This window comes from Columba livia, chromosome 5 (genome assembly GCF_036013475.1).
Source record: "Columba livia isolate bColLiv1 breed racing homer chromosome 5, bColLiv1.pat.W.v2, whole genome shotgun sequence".
NCBI classification, from domain to species: Eukaryota; Metazoa; Chordata; class Aves; order Columbiformes; family Columbidae; genus Columba; species Columba livia.
In genome coordinates, this window is record NC_088606.1 from 53,943,326 (window position 1) to 53,967,336 (window position 24,011).

At 41.8% G+C, this 24,011-nt stretch overlaps 2 protein-coding genes across 30 annotated transcripts in view; both read left to right on the plus strand.

Annotated features, from left to right (window-relative positions):
- The first annotated feature begins 431 nt into the window (after positions 1-431).
- TPH1 (tryptophan hydroxylase 1) lies at positions 432-15,533 on the plus strand. The gene is made up of 11 exons (XM_065065247.1): positions 432-579; positions 4,253-4,390; positions 5,401-5,584; positions 6,845-6,945; positions 7,611-7,678; positions 9,169-9,365; positions 9,847-9,982; positions 10,845-10,971; positions 12,092-12,187; positions 12,699-12,832; positions 13,149-15,533. Exons 1-11 carry the CDS (start codon positions 514-516, stop codon positions 13,321-13,323), a joined length of 1,422 nt encoding a protein of 473 aa, XP_064921319.1. The 5' UTR covers positions 432-513; the 3' UTR covers positions 13,324-15,533.
- A 282-nt stretch (positions 15,534-15,815) lies between these two features.
- Positions 15,816-24,011, plus strand: part of SERGEF (secretion regulating guanine nucleotide exchange factor) — a 156,821-nt gene continuing 148,625 nt past the window's right edge. For 13 of the 29 annotated variants that reach the window (XR_010473091.1, XR_010473095.1, XR_010473092.1 and 10 more), the window contains exons 1-7: positions 15,949-16,105; positions 18,034-18,172; positions 18,505-18,660; positions 19,002-19,096; positions 21,108-21,168; positions 22,550-22,663; positions 22,966-23,028. Coding sequence is in view for 12 of the 29 variants with exons in the window: in XM_065065258.1 (XP_064921330.1) it covers positions 16,082-16,105; positions 18,034-18,172; positions 18,505-18,660; positions 19,002-19,096; positions 21,108-21,168; positions 22,550-22,663; positions 22,966-23,028 (652 nt within the window). In the remaining 17 variants the exon portion in view is untranslated. Of the gene's footprint in view, positions 16,106-18,033; positions 18,173-18,504; positions 18,661-19,001; positions 19,097-21,107; positions 21,169-22,549; positions 22,664-22,965; positions 23,029-24,011 lie in introns of all 29 variants that reach the window. The other 16 variants (XR_010473089.1, XM_065065252.1, XM_065065253.1 and 13 more) reach the window with 9 other exon arrangements.

Here is a 24,011-nt window from a genome sequence, read left to right on the forward strand (position 1 = left end):
TCAGGAAGATGTGCCAGGGGAGGTTCAGGTTGAACATTAGGAAAAGGTTCTTCCCCCAGAGGGTGGTGGAGCCCTGGAACCGGCTCCCCAGGGAGGTGTCACAGTCCCAAGCCTGACAGTGTTCAAGAAGAGACTGGACAACACCCTCAGACACATGGTGTGAATTGTGGGGTTGTCATGTGCAGGGACAGGAGTTAGACTCAATGATCCTTGTGGGTCCCTTCTAACTCAGTACATTCTATGACTCTATACATTTGTAATGTATCCACTGATATCCATCTTTTGTTAGCTGCTTCCAAGCATCCCTGCCCCGCAAACGGAACAAACAGCTCTCGGCGGGGATTATTTATTCAGAGAGCTAAGGAGCCCCTTCCCCAGCTGGGGCGGGCGGTGCTTCCTCCCGCCCCGCTCCCTCCCCCGCAGAGGGCGATCAGGGGCGGCTCTCGCCCCCTCCATAAAGCGGCCGCTGGTGCCGGGCACTGCTGAGCGGGGCGGTCCCGGCCCAGCCCGGCCATGCAGGCGGCGGTCCGGCGCGGGGGCTCGCTGGAGGCGCCCGGCCCGCGGGAGGCGGCCGGACAGGTGAGGGGCTGGGGGGACCGGCCCCGCGCAGCGCTGCGAGGCGGGGGTGGGTCTGGCTGGCGGGAAAAATGTTGCCTCGGTGAAGCTGCGGCTCTGCCGTCCCGCCGCTGCGGGTCTCGGAGCGGTGGTTTGGGGGAAAAGGGGAGCTTTCTGGCGCCGCTTAACTGGAGAGCGGTAGCTGCCCTGAGATGCTGCTCTCCTGGCATCGGGGGGGTGCTCAGTGCTGCTGGGGTTGGCATAGAGCTGCTTTGTGCTGCTGTTTCTGGGCAGAGGGGGAAAAAAAGTGGTAAAATTCAACTGCGAGCAAATGAAATGTAGAACAAAAGTAACTTGTGTTGCGCCACTGCTCAGGAGCCCAGAAAAAAACATTCCTGTATTATTTCACGTTTCAGTGAGAATGTGCTCAGTGCATCACTGAGGATCAGATAAAATCAGTGCTTGTGGGCTGGCTGCAGTTACAGATGCTGTGCAGTTTGTAAAGTCAGTAACATTCCTTGTGAATACAAGGATGCTGAGTGTAATGGAGTAAAGTTTCATAAAAGATTGTTTTGCTGTATCCCTCAGATCTTTGGAAGCCAAATAAACTATTCAGCACAGCTTTCAGTTCGGTGTCTGTTATCTAAGTCTAAGGAAGACCTTTGGTGTGGCTGAAAAATATCCCTGTAATGTGCCACCTAGTTGTGCTCACTCATAAGATCAAGTCTTCATCCTTCCCTGCTAAGAAGTGTGTCAAAAGGACAGTGAGAAAGTAGCAGCTACTTAAAGAGGGAAGAGGATATAAAATGCCTGTTGAGACTTTATCAAATACAAATAATGGCAATCTGTATCAAATACACTTTAAAAAGTTTTTTTTGTCTTCAATTTATGGCTTTAAAATATTATATCCTTTAGACAAGTATGTTTGGATAATTTTAAATCTTGGCTATCTGTTAATATAAAGAATTAATGCACAAAATATGCACCTTCAAATATCTAACTTGCAGAGAATATTGTCTGGGGAGGGGGAGAAAGGGAAGGTAATTGCTATGGGTTCCAAAAGGGTGATCTTTAACCAGAAGACGCCTAGATATCTATCTAAATAAGAGCTTTTGAGTATTCCTGTGTTTATGTATTTTAATTAAGACTTGAGTCAGGCTGACAGCAAATCAGTTAACGATTTACATCACTAATAACAAGTATCAATGCAACATTCATTGCCCCTTCAGCCTCCAAGAAGCTCAAAAGTGTTACCATGCAAAGGAAAAGTGTTTAATTTGATTAGAGCTAAATTACTGATACAGAATAAACTGAAAGCAAAGGTGTTGGAAGAGAGGAATTGGTTTTGCATTACCATTTTGTCTTGCACCAAAATGGTTGTTGCCTTAATGCAGGCCTGTTTTCAGTCCATTTTTTATTGAAAGCAAAAGATTAGTGTTGGTTTAGGATTAAAGAGGTAAGTGGTGAGTGTTTGGCATTGCAGGCATCTGAATTTCTCTTCTGCAGCTTTTTCAAATGCTTAAGTTAGAGGTAATTTTTAGAACTCATTGTAAGAACACACTGTATTTTATTGTATTTTCTTCATTGGTCTCTTAAACATATTCCTTTATAAATGTTGTCACCTGGTGCTAAACACAATGTTAGTTGAATTAGCAAAATACGAACATTAATCTTCAGTGCAGGTAGTTTGTCCTGGCTGTTCACCTTATGAGAGTTGGCGTAGTTGCATGCAATATCATAAGCTGATCTTGTTTTAAGTCAATGATCCTGAACATGGAATCAAGCCAAAATGTTGCGTATGAGCTGTATATATGAAACAGCCCAATGGTTTTTGTCTTTGAAGATCACTATCTAACTCCATTTGTAACAGGCACTTCTTTGCATCCAGCTTTTTCTACAGCATTTGGGTATCTAAGCATCTGAGTAGGATTTGGCTTACACAAATGGTGATCTCCGTGTCTGAGAAAACAACCAACGACCTATATGTAATTGTGGTGTTATTAGCTTTTAATTGTCTGCTTGGACTACTCTTGCTTAGTTCCTGTTCCTAGTTCTTGTGATCCTGACCTGATGCTTGCTGAGGTGGGCAGTGAAAGCTCTAGGCTGCTCAGCAGGACCTGTCACCACCTTTCAGCAGAGAATTTGATGTCTGGACTCAGGCTGATGAAGATCAGGAACAGTGTGATGGGCTGACACTGTTGTCCAGGCTCATCATATAGTGACAGCTCATTAGAGGTCGGGACCCAGTCCGAAATCCAAGTATTTCCATTAGCATCAGTGGGCTTGGAGCAAGACCTGTTCCATGGGATACCACCTCTCTACCCCAAAATTGCTCACAGCTAGTAACCTGCTTGAAACCTTTGTTAGAGCAGCATCTAACGTCAGCCTTATTATAAACCACTCAATTGAAAATAAAAATAATTTCATTATTTTGTTAGGCAGATTGCCTTCTTAATCTGAAAGATAAATGGGTACATTTTGATGAAAGATATATAAAATCTGTTGTGGTTTTTAAATTACTATTATTATTTTTAAACTTGCCTATTATGGGTATAAATACTTAGATGTTCAGAATTATCCATTTTAAAGAGATTAAAGTTGGAGAAACCATGGAAGTCAATCAACAGAACTGCTGTGTTTTGATTGCATTGTTACTTTTGCATTTTCTGTTCCCAAAAATGTCACCAGATAGTCTTATCTTTAAAATCTGTGTCAAATAAAATAATTCCAAACAGTGGTAATGTGCCTTCCTTGTTCCTCTTCTTTCTCACTGTCTCCTTCAGAAACCTCACCTTTTTTGTTTCTTTTGGCAAGGTTTGAAGACATGAGACACAGCCTCTGCTTCTCAGCCTTGTATTTTTACTTCACTTTTTCCACATTCTAAATTGTTTTTGTATTACCTCTATTTATGGCCTGGCACCATGTAGCTAAGAACATGGTCTCTGATATTCACTGATTTCATCACAGTCAGGAGCGTGATCACTAGTAAAGTACAAAACCATATGGTCCTGCAGCGGTGGATGTCTGAAAATTTTTAGTGTGTGATTTGGGTGATTATTATAAGGGTTTGGTGTGTCAATTAGGGGACCTGACAGGTGGAACAGCTTGTTATGGCTGATCAGAGTCTTTATAGTCAACCAATTCTGGTCAGCACAATGTTTTAAGTCCTTAGGTTTTGTTTTATTTCTCTCTAAAAGCAGTGGTTTATGGTTATGTAGTGAGAGAGGCAACTATTTTTCAGTTCTGGTCTACTATTTCTTGATCCATTTTTTCCTACCTATATCCTGTGGGGTTTGGATTATTCCCTTTACCAATGTTAATTTAATTTGCTGACAAGTATGTTGTTGAACTTATTATTTCTCCTGAAATTTTATAACTCCTTCCCCCTGAAATACCAGTGTTAATTATAAACTGTACTTTGAAAACATTTGCTGCATTCTAGAAAATGATTAAAGATGTCTATAAAATCATTCAACTGAAAAAATAAATGTTTCATTCTGAGCTTTCACAGATTCTGTGTGTGCCTAACTTTATGCCTGTTATTGTGCAATGATTTAATTGGCACCTTTCCTTTTGTGGTTGATCAGTAAAAGCACAATTTTATTCCAAGACAAACTGAAATGTTAAACTTTACACTTTTTCACTATTAGCCATTAAAATTAAAAAAAAAAAAATCTTTTTTTTTGTTTGCATTTAGCTAAATAAGTCAAATTACATAATGATTGAAGATAATAAAGAGAATGAAGACCATGCATCTGAAAGAGGAAGAACAGCCATAATTTTTTCCTTGAAGAATGAAGTTGGAGGACTTGTAAAAGCATTAAAACTCTTTCAGGTGTGTAATCATCACATTGCTACAGCAGGTCCATATTTTTAAGTTGTGGAGATAAGTTTTGGAACACACTAAGATTCATTACATACATTTATTAAGGATTTGAGTCCTAGCCTGGCACACCGTTTGCACCCAAAATTACCCACAAAGGCAAATTTATGCCTTTGAAATTAGATACTGACTGGCTGAAAATCTTCACAAAATGTATTATATCATCTGCACCAACTAAAGACTGAGTGGGTTTGTCTTTTCTCCTGATGAAAAGGGGACTGGCACTCCTTGTTTCCTCTGCCTGTCAGAGCTGGGTCTGCAGCTCCTGCCAATGGCAGGTGGACACTTGCGGTGCTGACCTGCCCTGGGTTGAGTCCAGCGCCCTTGTCACCCTGTCTAGCGGACTGAGGGTGACAGAGGAACTGCAGTTGCACAGCTGCACTCCTTCGACTGCCGGGCAGGTATTGCATGAGGAATATGCACGGTGCCACTCTGCTCTGTCCTCTGGTGCTGCATGTCTTAGACTGGGATTTTCTCTATATTCCTCAAATAAGATGTATGATTAAACAGTTTTTCAAATAAAAGTGAAATTTATGCCCTGAGAACTACTGCTTTTAAATCCTTTGCTTGCCTGTGAGATAATTATATGGTGACTTGATTGGCATTTTGGTGAATTTCCCCAGACCCAGTTGCTAATCAGCTTCCTATGGAAGAGATGAAAGAAACAGGTCTATGAATTTAAAGGTCCTGACTGTGTCTTTCTGTGCTTCCTGAATGTAAATGAAATTGAAAGAACACAGGTTCTCTTTCATTTTCTTGTGAATGGGAGGCTTTTTAAAATCAAACCATTTTACCCCCCTCCAATAAGCAAACTGCTATCAAGAGATCCAATTAACCAAAATAGCTTCACAAAGGTGGTGAATATTCCATGGCAATAGAATATTCATTTGAAAAGCAAATTTTAGTTTTTAGTCAATTATCTTCAGTCAATCTGTTTGAAAACATTACTTCTTACAAAACAGGAGAAGCATGTAAATCTGGTACACATTGAGTCACGGAAGTCCAAGAGACGAAATTCTGAGTTTGAGATCTTTGTTGACTGTGACAGTAACAGGGAACAACTGAATGAGATCTTCCAGCTCCTGAAATCCCATGTCAACGTTGTCTCTATGAACCCAACAGAGCATTTCAATGTCCAGGAAGACGGTAAGTACAAAAGGCAGTCCTGATGCAAATGTGCTTCTTGATGTGTTGGCTTGAAGTGTTTTTATGGTGTCCCCACCTGCATTTGTGTGGTGTTTTCAGTCAGTAGCTACCAGGTTTATGCTTCTGTGTTGAGAATGAGTGTAGTTTGGTTGGTATGAGCAGGGTCACCTAGGCTGGTGTCACCTAGGAATCTAGGCTGTTTTGGGACAATTCAAATTGCATGTCCACTGTCTGTGCTCCCATCCCTTCTCAGCACGGCACAACTGGCATCAATGACGTTCTGCAACTTTCTTATGTAGCTCCTGTTTGAATTATTTTTCCTTTACCAGTTTTCATTGAAACAGGTTACCTATCTTAGCATGAAAGAGGTGCCTTTTAACTTTAGGATGCTTTGCATCCTGTTTGCCTTTGCTTCTAGTTAGAGAGATGCCTGAAGGTCAGGGCAGCGAGAAGTTGGTCCCATGTATTTCTTAGCCGCTCTGCTTAGCGTAAGATGGTAGGTAGGGGAAGGTGAGATCTGGTCTCTGATAAAAATGGCTTACCTTAGCCCTAAGTAAGGGCAATTTCAGTCTAGACACTCCCCCTGCCCTTTGTAAGAAAACTGAAGACCATCGAGGCAGAAAAACTGGTCTGCCAAGAGCTTGGTTATAAACACTCTTGGGCTTAAAAAAAAATAAATTAAAAAAAAGTTGATAGCAAAACTGTAATGATGCATCTCTCTAAGGCTGCAGGGCCTCCTTCTCTTCCTCTGCCCCCACAAATCCCCCAGCAGAGCTGGATGCTTCTGAGGTACCTAATCACACAGCAGTGTTGTTTCCCATGGTCAGTAAAGCAGGACGGGAGGACCGAAACCTGCTCCCAGTCTGCCCAGGGACCACAGGCAAATCACTTCTCTGCACCTTCACACACTTGGCTCTGTAGATGCTTCACACAGCAGAGTGTGAAGCCTCAGTGGGAGTCTCTAGATGCTGCTCTAACAGCTGTAACAGTTAAGAGCCACAGAAAACCCGTGTTAACTGTTTCCTCCCCTGTGTGCTTTGGAGCTGGCTGTTCTCTGCAGGCAGCCTGTGGCGGGGACAGAGGAGGAAGTCTGAGCTGTAGGCTGCTGCCAGATAGGCGGTGGACTCCCTTGTCTTATTCATGACCCTTTTAATTTATACATTTAGCTTGTAACCGCCATAGCCAAACTTGAAAGTAGCGTTTCCTCCCTCAGCATGCTTGGCGTTATTAATAACTTTGTGGATTCCATGTGTTCCCTAGACATGGAGAATGTCCCTTGGTTTCCAAAGAAGATCTCAGATTTGGATAAGTGTGCAAACAGAGTGCTGATGTACGGGTCCGATTTGGATGCTGACCATCCAGTAAGTATTTCCCCCTGCTACACCCAATCCTTAGTGAAAACGTACTTTGTGGAGCTTACTTAAAAAAAAACCTGCAGCTTTTCCTCCTCCCTCTCCTTCCCCTCAATGGCGCCTCTGTGTGTCTGAGCACCTTTTCTGAGGGCTTCATGTCTTTTTCCTCGTTCAGGCAAGGCTGTCAGTGAATTCAGCTCCCGTGGCTTTCCTGTGCGAGGGCTCCAGGTTTGGGCCCTGAGTGGTCACATACAAGTTAAAAAAAAAAAAGTGTTGTGACACAGGCTTGTTTTCTCCTCTTTCTTTCTTTCTTTCTTTCTTCCTTTCTGTAGTTGAAGCAGACAAATTGGTACTTGAGCAGTGCAAATGGGCAATTTGTTCTGTAATTTAGAATAATCAAGCAAGTAACAAAGTTTAAGTCTTGATATGACTAAAATGAATCCTTGTCTACTGAATATTTAAAACCTCTGATCCTTACTCAAATTGGAGTATTTGCCTAGTTCACAGTTCTTAAACATATTAAATGAGAGCTATGAGATTCCTGCTTTGTCTTCTCATTCTTACACAGCATACTTTTATATTTCCCAACTGAAGAAATTTCAAGTGTCTTGATTAATTTACGTACTGCAGCTTGGAAACTCATTTAACTAGGTTTTTTTCCTCCTTCCCTCCAGGGTTTCAAAGACAATGTTTATCGCAAGAGGCGAAAGTATTTTGCAGACCTTGCTATGAACTATAAACAGTAAGCTCAACTTCTTCCAAGTTAAGGTTTCTGGGTGCCTAGAAACAACAGCAGAGTGGCCTGGCAGGAGCTCACCTTCCCTGGGCTCAGATCTCACTGAGATGTGCTTGGCTTGGCAATCAGAGCTGGAAGGCTAAAACAAAGGGAGATGTAAGACAAGATTAAAAGGTAGATCTAGGCCATCTTCCAGCCCCTGGTCCTCTGATCAGTCTGAGGATCAGCTCATGGTTGCTCGGCCATTAATAGCACCTGCGGCAGCACTGATCCTCAGATGGGCAGCGATGCTAGCGTGTGCTTCCTGCAGCATGGTGAGTTTGGACTCTGGTCCCTCCCTGCTCCTCTGCAAATGGGTACAACTAAGGAAGAGGTGAACAACAGGTTGCACAGCTGCCTGTGCCAGGATGTACTGACTTGACTGGGTCAGACTGGTCTCCTTTGCAAAGCAGAGGGAGGGGAGGCAAACCTCAGTATACAGCCCATTGACCACTGTGAGTAAACTCTCTGGGCAAATGTTAATACTTGACATTTTTTGTTCAAACTACTGCATGTGATGTGTAGATAAGAAGTTTTCTGTGAAAAGAAACTTGAAGAGCTTCTTTTTCTAGAGAAGCTGCTTGGGGGAAGGAGCTCTTAAAGCAGTAAGAGTTTCATAGCCCAGTGCTGTAAATTCTTTCAAAACGTGATTTCATGTTGCTGTTGCCTGCTTGAATTTACGCGCCAAGTTCCTCTGTTGGAAATGACCTAGAAATGGTGGGTTTCTAGAGCTCTGTTGCACTGTGTATTAATGCAACTGGTTACCACAGCACAGAACCGGTTACTGTTAGTGTGCTGGTAACAGAGATTCCGTTGGGAAAGCATCTGCCCTGCTGGTTACCTGGCTGGCAGTGGAAGCTCAGTGTAACTCCTGTTGCTTTCACTGGGCTTTGGGTCACACGCTTGCTATAATCCACTTTAATCAAGATCCTAAGGGCTAAGTAGGAGAGACAGACTACTATTAATAGGTTCAGACAGACACTTGTCTCCTCTGCATAGAAGTATGTTTTTTACCTAATGTGTATATTTAGCTGATTCCATGCAATGTGTTGTTGATTTAGGGAATTCTCTTTTTCTAAAACAAATCAAAAAGGTAACAGGAAGTAATTGCAGACAGGGAAGTCCAACAGGGAAACGGATGTGTTCTCAGTGGCTGAAGCTGTAAAGGTTATGCAGGTATTTTAAATGTTACTGTTGGCATTAAACACCTAAGAAACTGTTTACAGAACTGAAACTTTTGGGCTCTAGTGAGGCCAATGCAAAGATTCCTGTCAGTTGATTTAGGTGGAGAAGAAGACAAGCCTATAAGCTCTTTCAGGCATAGACTAGATCTCACTCTGTATTTGACAGGGCCTAATACACCCTGACCAGGTGTCACAACCGTATGTAATAGTAAGTAAATGAGTCATCTGTTATTAGCCATTTACCAGGAATGTCCTTTCTTCTTCTCCCTGTAGTGGTGACCCAATTCCTAAGATTGAATTCACTGAGGAGGAGATCAAGACTTGGGGGACTGTGTACCGAGAGCTTAACAAGCTTTACCCAACTCATGCCTGCAGGGAGTACCTTAAAAACTTACCCTTGCTCACCAAATACTGTGGGTACAGAGAAGACAATATCCCCCAGCTGGAAGATGTGTCTCGTTTTCTGAAAGGTAACATGCTAATTTTCTTATGCAAAAAGGAACTAAGGTCCATTGCAAATCACATTGCTGTTTTGTGGGCACGAGAAAATATCCTTGGTCACTTTTGCTGGTAATTCATTCCAGTCCTTTAAGAGGCCTTTTGGCCATCACTGTTTTAATGTATTGTGTCTTGAATATATACAAAAAGTGACATTTGAGGGGCAATGCTTCCTCTGAAGAGCCTGTTAGGACTGCCTAAAGAGATACCTAGCTGTATTGTGTCTGCTTTAGGCATGAAAATGTAGGAAATACACATACACAGACAGGGATATTTTTACTAACTCTTAGTCATTCTCAAGCTTAGGCCTAATTTTTCTAATTGTGTCTGATTTTCTTACATGCTCCTGAGCCAAGAGAGTGCTGTGGCTTTCACCCCAGTTGTAGCAGGAAAGGTGGGAACATTGCGCAATTCTACATTAAACTAATGTACAATTCCTCTGTTCCTTTTCAGAACGCACAGGTTTTACCATTCGCCCCGTTGCTGGATATCTATCGCCCAGAGACTTCTTGGCAGGATTAGCGTTCCGAGTTTTTCACTGCACTCAATACGTTAGACACAGCTCGGACCCTCTCTATACACCAGAGCCGTGAGTCATTAAATCTTGGGGGCAGAATTTGAGAGAGTTTTGAATCTCACTGCTCAGAGCCCAGCTTAAAAGCCGCTTAAGCACACCAGCAAGAAAACTTATTTAAGGTGCTGAAGGCTCAGGCTTCATGCTGAATGTAATGAAATTTTAGCATGCTCAAGTGCCACCTTCATAAGGGTGGTATTTTTAGAAGTACAGCATGTTATAGGAGAGTTCTTACTGATGACATTGTGGAGTTCATATCTTAATTTTAGACAGCTTTGTTTGAAAATCTGAGTTTATGTACCTACCTAGAGCTGCTATGACCTGCTCAATTGCTTTCAGCTAAATGTGACTGATGACTGTCTTTTGGATATTACATAGTTTAATGCAAGTTAAAGACCATAAGTCTTACAAGGAGCAGTTGAGGGAACTGGAACTGTTTAGCCTGGAAAAAAGGAGGCTGAGGGGGAGACCTTATCACTGTCTACAACTACCTGAAAGGAAGTTGTAGCATGGAGGGCGTTGGGTTCTTCTCCCAAGTAGCAAGTGATAAAACGTGAGGAAATGGCCTCAAGTTGTGCCAGAGGGGGTTTAAACTGGATATTAGGAAAAAATTCTTCCCAGAGAGGGCTGTCAGGCATTGGAACAGGCTGCTCAGCGAAATGGTGGAGTCACCATCTCTGGAGGTGTTTTAAAGGTGTGTAGATGAGGTTCTTAGGGACATGGTTTAGTGCTAGAGTTAGGTTATGGTTGGACTTGATGATGCTGAGGGTCTCTTCCAACTGAAATGATTCTGTGATTCTGAGACACTGTTCAGTGGTGCTGCTTTTTGACTCTACCACAAAAACAATGAGGTTTCTTATTTTGTTTCTTTTTCCAGTGATACCTGCCATGAGCTCCTAGGCCATGTCCCTCTTTTGGCTGAACCCAGTTTTGCTCAGTTCTCCCAGGAAATTGGACTTGCTTCACTTGGGGCATCAGATGAGGCTGTCCAAAAACTGGCAACAGTGAGTGTTTCAGTGTCTGGTGATCCACTGAAAGCTTCATGCTTTACTAGGCTGATCCCACACCATCGAATAAATTTGGAGCTTTGTATCAACATTAGCCACATCAGCTGCTAGACCTATGTGTTTCACTGCTTCTTGTCTTTTAGGGCATATAACAATTTTCCACACTAGGAAAAAAATGCGTTTTAAGGTTGATATGACTGGTATTTTTCTTAACTTGGCTATCAAGTAAGGGTGCAACTTCTGGTGGTAGATCACTTCTTCCAGATAGAAATTCTATGGTCTGCTTCTTCCAAACAAAATCTTTTTACTTCTGGGAACATGATTCAATTATTTTAAAAGTAATCTATTTCTTTAATGTGTAGAATGAATTGAAATGATATGATGTTTTCGTTGAATGTGATGACCACTAGCATTAGGTACTTTTCAGCTAGTTAATGAAAATAATAGAAATTAATCTTATTTCCTGGATGTCAGTTTCTGGATGCTTTGGCCAAAATATTTTAAGGTGCATATTAAATTTAGATGGAAAAATAGTTGATGCCAGTTATGAAAGAATGGGCGTGCTGCTTTTTAATTTTTTTCCCCACCTAATATATCTAGTGGTGAAATTCCTACTACTACCTTCAGCAGGAGCAGAATTAAGCCATCTATGAAAATAGTGTTTCTCTCCATATACCTGCAGAAATCCTGAAATCCAGCAAACTAATCGTCTTTAATTTTACAGGCCACTAATCAAATAGGAAACAAACTGTAGTGGGCTGAAGTTTTTGCTCAAAGATCCTCTCTAAACAGTGTTTCTTTCAAGCTGATGATGTCAAGTCATTACAGTATTTGTCAAAACAGATTTACATCTTGATGTTCGTACTGATATTAACAGCTTCTCTCCTAGCTAGGTGATCTGTAATATCAATTTTTCTTATGAGAAACATGCAGTCCTGTGGTTCTTCACCCTTCCATTCTGGCTTCTCTCCTCTAAATATCTGAGAAGGATACGCAAGTGATGACCATCTGATATTTGCAACTATTTGACACTACCTACAAAAAGAAATGCCCCCATCTAGTTCACCATGGTATCTTTGCTGAAGGCTGGATTGTTTTACTCCATTCTCTGTTTCAGTGCTACTTCTTCACTGTAGAGTTTGGCTTGTGCAAGCAAGAGGGACAGCTACGAGTTTATGGGGCTGGCTTGCTCTCTTCAATTAGTGAGCTCAAGGTAATATCTACTGCTTATTTACCTCTCTTACTTGTACCTGATTACTATTGTCATTGTTTTTCCCTGTGTTTTTTGAAGTATAATTTGTCAACTCCTAGATAACTAGCAGACTTTAAGCAAATGTACTGTAACAATTACTGTGCAGCTTTCATGTCTTTCACAGGAAGCATTAGATGGCTGGTATTTCTTAACTTTAGGTTCCAATTAACTAATTTCATAATGAATCTTTGCTGGTTTAACCAGATTCTGAAAATATTGCTCTTTTTTACATATGACCCTTGTGTCTGAGGAATCCCTTTTTCACCTAGACTATAATATGACTTCAGAGTTATTGTTTGTTAAGCTTTAACCACTGCTCATCTGCAGATAAAATTTTTGAAGAAGCAATGCACTAAGTATGGTCTCACTTCATCTTTTTTTAATCTACTCTACCTCCCTCATGTCCTCTTCCTTGTGATTTGTTTGGGTGGTGATGTTCCTCTGCCACATTGGTAACACATTATGTTACCAGCACTCGCTCTCTGGCAGTGCCAAGGTCAAGCCTTTTGATCCAAAGGTCACCTGCAAGCAAGAATGCCTCATTACAACTTTCCAGGAGGTCTACTTTGTTTCTGAAAGTTTTGAAGAAGCAAAGGAGAAGATGAGGTATGGAATTTTTTTTTCCCCCTGTTATATAAAAGCAGGTTTGACTTTGCCCATCTCTCAGGAGCAGCACCAAGCCCTTTTATTCTTACCAAAGCTTTACAACTATCTTTCATGGTGTTGAAATGCTGAGATTAGTATTTGCTTGGTCTTCTATGTACTGGGTGGGAAAGATGATGAACTACATAACAATTATAACCATTTTTAAGCAAGTAAGTAGTTTGGAAAAGTGTTTTTTTGATACTGACTGCATAGAGAGGATGCATTTGTGTTTTGTTTATAACTCCCTCTCTTTTTTTTTTTTTTTTTACTTGAATAGAGAGTTTGCAAAAACCATCAAGCGCCCATTTGGTGTGAAGTACAATCCATATACTCAAAGTGTGCAGATCCTGAAAGACACAAAGAGCATTGCCAGCGTGGTGAATGAGCTACGTCATGAGCTGGACATTGTCAGTGATGCTCTCAGCAAGATGGGCAAGCAGCTGGAAGTTTAACACCCCTGTCAGCAGCGTGGTGCACTCTTTCCTTTTCCTGCTGATTTATTTCTAGGCATGTAATGTGTTGTATGCAGAACTCTCTCCTTTACAAATGGAAGAGTGAATGGCCCATACGGATAATCGCTTTATCTTGTTTCTCTGTGTGAAGTCCCTTACAGAATGTATTCCTCCCTCCTCCTTGGATAAAAAAGGCCTGGAGTTGCCTTTGCGAAACTGATGGGGGAGTAGAGAATGCGCTAGACTGGAGCAGAAGTGTGGTCTGTGGATCAAGGCTGGGACCAGGTGCTGCAGAAGGTGGTTTGTGAGGCAATAATGGAATAATTCGCCATAGGGAAATGTCTGTTTCTGACTCCAGGAATCTATGCTACTAATCTGAAGGCATTGCAGACATCATGGTGTAGAAGCCATAGTAATCAGTGCTTCTGAATCTATGCTACTACGTTTAAAAGTAGAATGATTACAACACAGGCATCAGGACACAAATAGCTGGAGGTTCATGACAAAATTGAGGGAGTCAAATCTAACTTTCAAAGGGATCAGTCTTGCCCCCAAAGAATTTCAGATGTGCTGTTTGGCTTGCTTCTCGTATAAGGCAGAGTCACAGAGCTGCTGCATCAAATCCTAATCCTGTTTAAGAGATTGCTGTTGGCTCAGAGAGGATTGTTGTTGCTGTCCTTGATATTGCACCTGGGGGAAGAACTTCCTTACAGAACTGATTGAATTAATTTAGCAAAATTATAGCAAGACATGAGGTACTGACTTAGCACAAAGCCTAAAACACTTTTGAAATTACAATTTAATATTCAAATAGCTTGATTGGTTCTAAAATAACATCAAATTTTAAAATAACAGCCAAAGTTCTTAGTCTAGTCTGGCTTTCTGTAACATTAAGTATCCTATTGATCACTTGTTCAGTTGAACCTGCACAAGCTGCAGAATGGTATGTTTTATTTCTTCTTTACTAGGCCTGAATGTCTCCATTGTCCATCAGACAAATGATAACTGCAAGGCCCAAGCATTTCTCTGGAATTCTGTGGCTGTGAATGCAACAAACTGCCTTGTAGCATAAAGTGTATGTAATTCCAAAGAGCACTGTACAAGTGGTGGGAAGCAGTGTCCTGCTGAATTGTTTCTATCACACAGTAGCCAACCTCCCAGTTTTCAGGACTCCATAGTTTAAAGCATCCTGCGTATCTGTATAAAGCTGTGTTGGCTTCTCTTTCTGCTGGCCCTGTCAATGAAACAAATAGACGTACAGGATATATAATATATTTGAAAGATCAGTGAGGTGCAGGGTGCATTTAATAGCATGCTGGGCACTGGTTCTTCATAGGTAGAACTTATCGGGTAGTTCAGAACTTGCCGCTGTGAAGGTCGTTGGAAAAATGGACTGAAAACTTAAAATACACTGGAGATACAAGCCCAGGAGTTTGAGAACTTGAAAGGACTTTCATGAACCTCCGCTTGAAAATCAGTTTGAGTTTCATATGCTTTCTAGTAGGCCACATCTGCTCCATAAGCAATCTCTGGCCCAATCTTTCCAGATATACTCATTGTTTAAATCAAATATATTGATGCTTTCATTTTCTTTTTTTCTGTGACTATTAACCCACCATAACTTTTTAAAGAGCATTTAAGACATTGAAACATGGTCCACAACATTTGCAGTTTGTTACACTTTAAAATAAATGTTAGGAGCTTTGTCTTTCTAAAGAAACCTTATAATAAGTGAGTAGTAAGGGAGGATCAATTTTGTCTGCTTCTGTGATAAGTTAATATTCAGCTCTATTTTAAAAAACATTGGGATTATTGTGTTGTTGAAATACACATAGGTCTGTGTTACTTCAAATCTTTGTCTGAACTATGTATACATTTCAAGTAGGAAACTTTATACTTGATAAATGAGCACCTAATTTAGAATACTTTGGAAAAACAGCAATTGTTTCTTTATTTGTACTTGCGTAGCAAAAATTAAAGTAAACTGCTAGAAGTAATAGAGAGAAGATGCATTTCTGCAGCATTAACAACATGTATGGCTTCACACATCCAAACCTTCTGGCTATGTAGAACAGCAATAATTTAAATATTTTGAACTACTGTGGAAGTTTTAAATGTCAATGAAATAAATTACTTGTTGTTAATTTTTGCAAGCAAAAAAATCCTTTCATTCAGCACTGTAGCAATAAAAACAAAGCACCCACTTCTGACATATGTTTTATACCATGGTTCAAATATTTCACGCATGTGCCTTAATTCCCTTCGTAACTGTATAAATTCATTGGAGAAGTGACTTGTTTTCCCCTCATTTTCCTAAAGGTTTAGTCTCTTTTTCTGCCCTGTTGGAGCGGGTGGTGTTGAGCGGTTCCGCAGCCCCACCCCTGGGGCTCCTCAGCGCCGGCGGGACCGGCCGCTCGGGAGTATCCGCGGAGGCGGCAGCCGGGGCTGGAGCTGCCGGTGCTGTCCGAGGAACGGCAGCGCTGGGGGCCGGGGGGGCACCGGGACGGCCGCTGTCCGCCACAGCCACCCCCAAGCGCTCCCGAGGGTGTTGAGAGGGTCAAACGGTCCTTCCCGCCCTGACAGGGCGCTCAACAGGCGTAGCCGTGACGGCGCTGCCCACAGGCACCCGCCGGCCGCACTCCCCGCAGAACGCCCGGTGGCGGCGGCTCCGGGTGAGGCGGGGCCCCGCCGAAGCCCGCCCCCGCTCCGCCTCTTCCTCCCCGGCCTGCGGCGGGAAGGGCGAGGGGTCGCTGGCCCTATGGAGCCGCTGCTCTTCGCGTGGGTGAGCGGTGCCCGGCGCGGTGAGGGGACGCTGGGGGGGAGCTGGGGCCGCCGCCTGCCCCGCGGCCACGAGGTGGCGACTCTCCCCGCGCAGCGGCGCGGCCCTCAGGGAGCGGCGGGCGGGACGCGGAGCCCGGCTGCTCGCCCTCCTTGGGGATGCTGCGGGGGAACCGGGGCCGGGTGCGCTGCCCTGGGGACGGGTGGGCCAAGGTTCCTCTTCCCCGAAGAATAAAATAGGCGCCGTGGTTCAGCTGCGATGCGTCGCCCCGTCGCGGTTCACCGGCTCGTTGCCGCTTCGCGGGGAGGCTGCAGGTTTGTGGTGCCGCGGCTGCCCGCCGGGCCGGGCTGCGCCTTGGCCGGTACCCACGGGGCCGGGGCGCTGCTCGGGCCCGGGCTCACGGAGCTGCCGCCGCTCGGCCGGAGCACCGGCGGAACCACCGTTCACTTCAGGTGTGTGGCCTGGGTGACGTCCTGAGCTCTTCCAAATAAATACTTCTTTTTTTTTTTTGGCGGTGGTGCGTCAGAACCATGATTTTACCTGATGAACAAAGGGGTCTAAAAGTCATTAAATGGGTATCGATTTTCCTTGTTAGCTTCTTTTACCTTGTAGTAATTGTGTTTGGTAATAACCCATCAGTCTCAGAAAGGTGACTGAGGACAGGTTGTTGGTGTTATGGTTCGTACGTGTGGCTTTCAGTTCCCCAGGCACCTCTTTTGTTTCAGTACCTTATCCCAGCTTGCCTGTTTTTGAAGGCTTGAAAATTCATCACAAGTTGTAGGCTAAAGTGAGAGCTTACGATACGCCGTCTAAAAAGAATTATGTCGAAGTAGTAGTGCACTCTAAAACTGTTTACCGCTAGTGGTGACTGTGAGACAGCAACTTGGTCTGCCTGTTGAGCTCAAATCCTGACATTTCAGCCACCTGTAACTATTTACCCCCCACTCCCTGATGCAGCAGCTGGTGTATGTTAAAAGGATACATTTAGCAATAAACATTTTGTACCTACAGAAATCACAACATTTTAGACAAAAGCATTGGGCTGTGAGTAGGTACCAAGTGTCTTTCTAACATGCCCCAGGTGCTGTGCCAGGGTGCAGGGGGCAAACAGAGAGCAGATGGGCAGGGGGAGCACAGGTGAGGCAGGGAAAGGCCTCCTGGGCATCACTAGTGGGGGGCAGTGTGGGTGCTGAGCCTTGCTGTCGCTGCCGTGTGTGAGCTGGGAAAGTTCCTGAGTCCACCTGTGTGGGTGAGGGTTGCTGTTCAAAATGTTGGACACTTAACAGCTTACATTGGCTGAGGAACTCCGTGACACGTTACCTCGTTGTCAGTGGTTGCTCTATGTGATTTGTTTAGTGAATATCATTTTGTACTTATAAATTTGTAATTATTGCAATTGGTATATTTTCATTTGGCCAATTTAAGCTAAACAACTTACTTGATGAGGGATAAGTGTTTCTATTTTACTTGTATGGGTTCCAGAATAAGGTAACATGTCTTTCTGGTCTCATTTTGGAGGTGGACTGCCAGAAAGTATTGGCAGAAGTAAGATCTTAGTGATGAATGGGAAGCATTAACATTAAAATTAAATGGGTGGTAATCATCCTGATAACAAAGCTTTCCTCCTGAGCAACTGTTAGCCTGCAGTTAAAGTCTTACCAGGATGTATTCCAGTATGTGTCTTAAAATACTGGGCTTGCAAGGGCAACCTTAATGACAGCAAATACAGGACAGTCCTGGTCTGGAATTTTGGGGGTCCTGTGTGACAGCAGTAAGAATGAAGATTGCCATTTTGAGGGATTTTCAGGAGCAAATACTGGCAGGTTAACCTGTGACCTTTCCCCAGTGAGCTTATTCACTCTTGGCAGCAGATATGTCTCTCTTTCTATTAACACATTTTAACTATGTTATTTTTCTGTGTGTATTTGAAGGGTGCGAACAGCTATGGACAACTTGGTCTTGGTCATAAAGAGGATGTGCTGGTACCTCAGTCACTGAAAGATGTTTCCTGCAAATGTCAAGACATTAAAAGCATTACTGGAGGAGGGGGACATTCTGCACTTATCACTGGTAAAAACGTTGCTCTTGTAAGGAGTGTGTGACTTCTAAACGTTTTTTTTCGTTTCCCTGTTGATTTGATGCTGCCACCTACCTGTGGGTTCTGTTACTGAGCAAATACCAATTTCAGTTGCAAAACTGGCTTCTCCCGTGCCAATTAACTTAATATTTTGGGGAAATTGGGGAAATTCCTGTTTTACTTATCTTCTGTGGTTATGTTTTGGCTATGTGAGGACTGCTTCTTAACCTATTTAATGTAACAGATTAAGATAATGGATGTATGCTTGTCTTTCTAGTCTGTGAAGTGAAATGTGATTCCTTTTTTTCTTTTCTTCTTCTTCTAGGTGCGGGAGAACTTTTTGTATGTGGCCATAACAGACATGGGCAGTTGGGATTGAATCACACGGATGATGTACTGCATTTTACTTTGTGCGCTGCTGTGTCTGGCTTTGGTGTAAAACAAGTTGCCTGTGGCTGGGATTTTACAATTATATTAGTAGGTAAATCTGTCTCTGTAAGAACTGAAGAAATTTGTTGACGTAAGGAACACTCTGAAAGTTCCACAGTCCTATTGCTTTTGTGATGCACAGGCACTTACTGGTTTTAAGATACTTGCCTTGTGAACTAAATTACTCCATGTTTCTTGTATCCTAGTGAACTTCAGACCTTTACTGAAAATGGTGTGTCAGACCAGAAGCATGTGGTCTCAGGGACTTTGTAACAGGACACGTTGGGTCCTTTTTTGAGCTACTCAGCTATGATATTTTGCATGTTAGAATGTCACAGTGCTTTGCTTTTGCTCACAGATTTACTAATTGAGCTCTGACTCTTCATTTTGCAGGATCTGGTGACGTTCTGTCCTGTGGGTCTAACTCTTTTGGACAATTAGGAGTTCCTCAAATTTCAGGTCCATGCTTGATCCCACAAAAGATTGAGGTAAAGATTTAAAAGGAATTGTGCTTTAGAGCTCTGTACTTTATATTGCTTCTGGCAACTTAAAAAGGGTGTCTGACCTCAGACTCTTCAACTATTTTTTTAATAGAGTTACTACTTTTTATAGAGTTACTGTTATAGTAAACTTAGAAAGTAAAGGACCAATGACAGTAATTGACCCAGAAATAATAAGCTAAGACTGCTTTTCTTGTATGAAGTTGTCCACTTCTGACAGCGAGTTGTCTCTTTCTCTAGGGCTCATAACGTTTCATAATGTGTTTTGATAACATCTGCAGAATGAATCAGATGCTCAAATGGTGCAGTGATACTGAAGGTAGTGAAACTGTGCAAATTTACTCCAGCTGAAGTTTTGCCTCAAGTTTGTAAGATACTAGTTATGTTTTGCTATGTGAAGGGTATTTGCCTTCACTGTACCTTGTTGAAGGTTTGTGCTGAACGGTTCAAAACAAATGAACAACAATCCACCCCTGAAATAAACAAACTGCATGGTGCAGTTCAACAAAACTAGCTATGCCAATTCTTTTGATCTATTGCTCTTGTGCTTCTTGTTCTGGTTTTCAAGTATGTATTGTTTTTTGAGTGTATTTATAACTGTCAGAGTTCTCCCCAAATGAGGGCTGTGGTATTATTTCTTGGCTGTAAAAAGAGAAAAAAATAAGCTGGGTCACCCCCAAAATAATAGTAGTGTGATAAAGTATGTAAACTGCAGGAAAACTAGACCTGGGAGAATAAACTTTAATTTTATCACTTTCGAGTTAAAAACGATTTTTACTTTCGCATGTAAAGGAACTGACAGGTACATTTACTGATTTCTTATCTAACCCCCAATATTTACCAAACAATATCAGCTTCCAATTAAATAGGTTGAAAAGTTACATAACAATTTCTCTGTTGTTGAGTATCTTCAGTTGTAAAGCTCTGACAGCGTAGCTCATGTTGTTCCTGTACGTCATGTGGGAGTCCATGGTGAGACTTGTAGGTGATACTTGTACTGCTGAGTGTGACTGGGGAGCTCAGAATACAGCCTCAAATTAATTGCTTTAAAACTTTTAAAGTAGTAGTTGCTGAGACTTCTGTAACATCAGAAAAGCTTTCCTGTTGTTAGTTATAAGCCAGTAAGTTTAAATAAGTTTCTGACTCACCTGACATTTCTGTATCCTTGATGTTTCCTGGGAGTATCATTCTGGTATAGTGCCTTGAAAATGGTAGTACTGACAATGCTAATCTGAACCTGTCTTCTACCTGACCGTGGAGACCATTCATTCATCTAGAATATTTTCTCTTTTGGTTTCTATCCTGTTAAATGCTTGGGCTTGATGCCATCTATTAATATTTTAAACAGTGTTATGTCTGTGAGAAGAATAATGAATTTGCGGAGTACTCAGAAGTGGAGAAGTGACAGAATTGAAGTACCTTGTACAACCTCAACTCACTAATTTTATACACTTATGACTTGGTATAGTTTTCTTTTGCATGATCATATTGGGCAACCTTCACTGGTGTAGGTAGTACTATCAGTGGTATTGTTTGTGATTGCAGGACTTGGTAAGGCTGGGTATGGCTGGACAGCTTGAAGAAACTCATTACTGCTTGTCACTGGGATTTGCTGTGGAAGTTTTGGTGTAATTCTTAAGGAACACTGTGTTAAAATTAAGAAATAAACATTTGTATTGCCAAAGTTCCTTCTTTTGTGTGAAAACTTTCACTGTGGCTTTTATTTCTTGCCACAGAATTGTACATCCAGTTGCTTTGTTGTTTTTGTTGTTGTTGTTGTTGGTTGGTTGGTTAGTTTTTTAGACGTTCCCACTAATTTTTATTAGCCAAAATTTACTTCCTTTTTGATATAAAATGTTAATATGCATTATGACATGCAGGCTGAAATTGTGAGAACTAGTATATTTTCATAGTGTTGCATTTCTTTTTGGCATATTTTTCGTTTAGGGGCACTAAGTGCAAAAAGCAACTAAAATAGAGTTTTCTTTTATTTGAGTAGTCTCTCAAAGAGAAGGTGGTAGATGTTGCTGCAGGACTGAGACATGCCCTTGCTGCTACAGGTAAATATGTCATAATTTTAATATAATTTCCATAACAAATAAAATGGAGTTTTAATGACTTAGATGAGGAGAGGGAGGTAAGGAAGATTAAATTTATTTTATCTTCTATTTATTTAAAATAACAAAGGGAAAATACTCCTGAAAGTCTTATAGTAGATTTTGGTACAAATTAACATGAATAATAAACATACTAGAAACATCTTCCTGGAAATTAGTGGTGAAGAAGTGTTCTCCAAGAACTCAGAGTGAGAGTTTATTAACAAGTTAATTTTCTGATGAGTGTAAAACTTACTGATTTATTTTCTCCTGTTCTGAAACAAAACGCAAAAGGAGGCTTTTTCTGGAAAAAATATTTCTGGTCAATCAAAATATCTTCTTAATATTTTGAGTTAATTATATCATGCAAAATGTTAGATTTAGGTTTGTATAAGTTGTTTCAAAATGGAACTGCATGTGGAATGTGTCCTTTTTTTAATGATGTAATTGAAATCAACACCTGGAAACATCACAAGAATGATTTTTTTATTGGGATGGGGAGGGACAGGATCTACTCAAAGTTAATTTCACCCACATGCCTTTGAAATATTTGGTCCTCTGGATCTTTCTTCCACTGTCTGCTGTGTGTGTACTTGGGGGGGTCATAACATCTAAATATTTTTCCTGTTCTTACAGATTTTGAGTTTGTTCATGGAATAACTGGATAAATCAAAACCTTCCAATTGGCATGGTTGTGTTAAAATTTAGAAACAACCAACCATAAGTGCTCTTTTGCTTGATGTGGTTTTGCGTGAGCTGTGGTGTAGATTCCAGGTAGTGGAGTCCAGCTGAAGATGCAAAGGAGATGCTTGAGAAGAGTACTCTCTGGTGTGTGTATGAATACTGGGAATTAAGCTTCACTGAACTCTGCACTCAGTGAACATCTTGATTCAGAGCCAGGTGAAGTCTCTGGAAGCTCCTCAGGAGAAGACAAGTGACTTCACTCCCTCAATGTGCTGGACTGCACTAACAGATTGTCATGCAGAGCAGAACAGGGAAAGAAAGTGCAAAGAACTTATAGTAATAAATAAATTGTATCCATTCCTGAGGTGCTACAGCTATGGTACATCCGTTACTGAGTCCTCAGTAATGTCCTAATATAGTCCTCAGAGGTGAGACAGGTTGCTTAATTTTCTTACCTATATGAGACTACAACTGTTTGTTGCTTTATATCTTCACCAGAGTTATCTATATGTTTTTATCTATATGTTTTTAGGTATTTTAAAATATAATTTGAATCAGTGAAAATGAAGTGAATATACCTTTAAGACTGATTAATGAGTTACGTGATTTTGTTGATGGTTGATGTGTTTTAATTGCTTCTGTCTGTGTTTCCTCTGGAAAGAGAGCGGTTTGGTGCTTCAATGGGGAACTGGCATGGCGGCTCAGGCGAAGCGTGCAAACCCAGGGAAAACCCTTCCCCTGTTCTTGACAGCAAAGGAACCCTGTGAAGTAACAGGTAACCCAGGAATCTGACTCCTTTGTAAGGCTGATAAAACAGAAATATAATTTGGAGTGATACGCAGCATCCTTTTATTATGATGCAACCTGGTATTATAAACATGTAGTGGAGTATCTGAAGGATAGAACGGGTGTACAAGGTCATAATCTGTGGAGGAAAATGATAGTCTTGCAATGTTTGTGGTCCAAAAGTAGAGGCTTTTGTTATAAAATTCGTCATCATCATGTTACACCTGTATGCATGTCTGTGCATGAAATGACACCTGCTATACAAAATTGATGAGACTAATTTTTCTCTAGGCCTGGAAGATATAAAGGTGAAGACAGTTGCTGCAAGCTCCTGTCATTCGGTATCACTCACAGGTACAGAAGTGAAAGTCCTCATCTCAGCCTATAAAGGTTTTTGTACTTTGGAAACATTTGTTAGACTGTAAAAATTTGATCTTGCTTAGTGCTGGTTAATTGTTTTGTAATTTGTGGTTTTTAATTTTTGGGGATTTGTGGGTTTTTTAAGAGCTGGATTCATTCTCTGAATTCTGTGTTCTTTTTCTTGGGGTCAGGTGTGACTTAGCTCTTATGAGTAAGTAAGGGTCTGGGCTCTTAATGGTTAGAAGCTGCGAAAGGGTTTATGGAAGGACATGGTTGGGTAAGTCTCTGGAGCTGCAGCATGATGCCCCATTGGGAACTTCGGATGAGCGGGTGGTGGAACCAGTGCAACCATTTTGTCCTTGGGGAAAGGGTATGTTGGGGGGTGTCCCAAGAAACTGCTGTGGCTGTCCTGCTTCTGCTACGTGAGCTGGTGCCTCTGCATGGGTCTGCGCTGTGCAGGAATGCCAGATGGTCTGGAGCTATCTTGGGTGGCTCTAATGTAAGTGTGCAGATCTGTGTGAGGTAACATAGCAGCACAAGGCTTATTTAAAGCAGTAGGAAATTGCTTTAATCACTTAGGCACTTCCATAATGTCTGACATTTGTTCTTTGATCTTTGAGCACTGCTCCCGTGCTGGGGTATTAAGTATCCTGTAATGAAAGTCTAATAAAGACTTTTTTGGCAGATTGGGAGAAGGGGAAACTGAATAGCTTTTCAAGCCTGTAACCTTATGGTTTTGAAGTGTGGAAAATATATCGGACCTTATGAAGACAAGTCTTTGCCAAACTTTATAGGAGCAAGTTCTTAGCAAATATGCAGCCATCTGGTACCTCTGTCATCATTAAAGGAGCACCTGGAGTATTTGCGTATTCAGATGTACAGAGATTTAGTTGTATGGGGAGATGTTCCAACATGTAAATTAGCTTGAATTCTGAGGTGCAAAGTGTATGTGTGATTAGTGAAGAACTGTAAGGACA

Bases quoted from the DNA above. Each gene is read 5' to 3' on its own strand.
- TPH1 (XM_065065247.1), top strand. From the start codon at position 514: ATGCAGGCGGCGGTCCGGCGCGGGGGCTCGCTGGAGGCGCCCGGCCCG. The intron at 4,391-5,400 runs GTGTGTAATCAT...CTTACAAAACAG, and splicing joins AAGCATTAAAACTCTTTCAG to GAGAAGCATGTAAATCTGGT. The intron at 7,679-9,168 runs GTAAGCTCAACT...TTCTCCCTGTAG, and splicing joins CTTGCTATGAACTATAAACA to TGGTGACCCAATTCCTAAGA.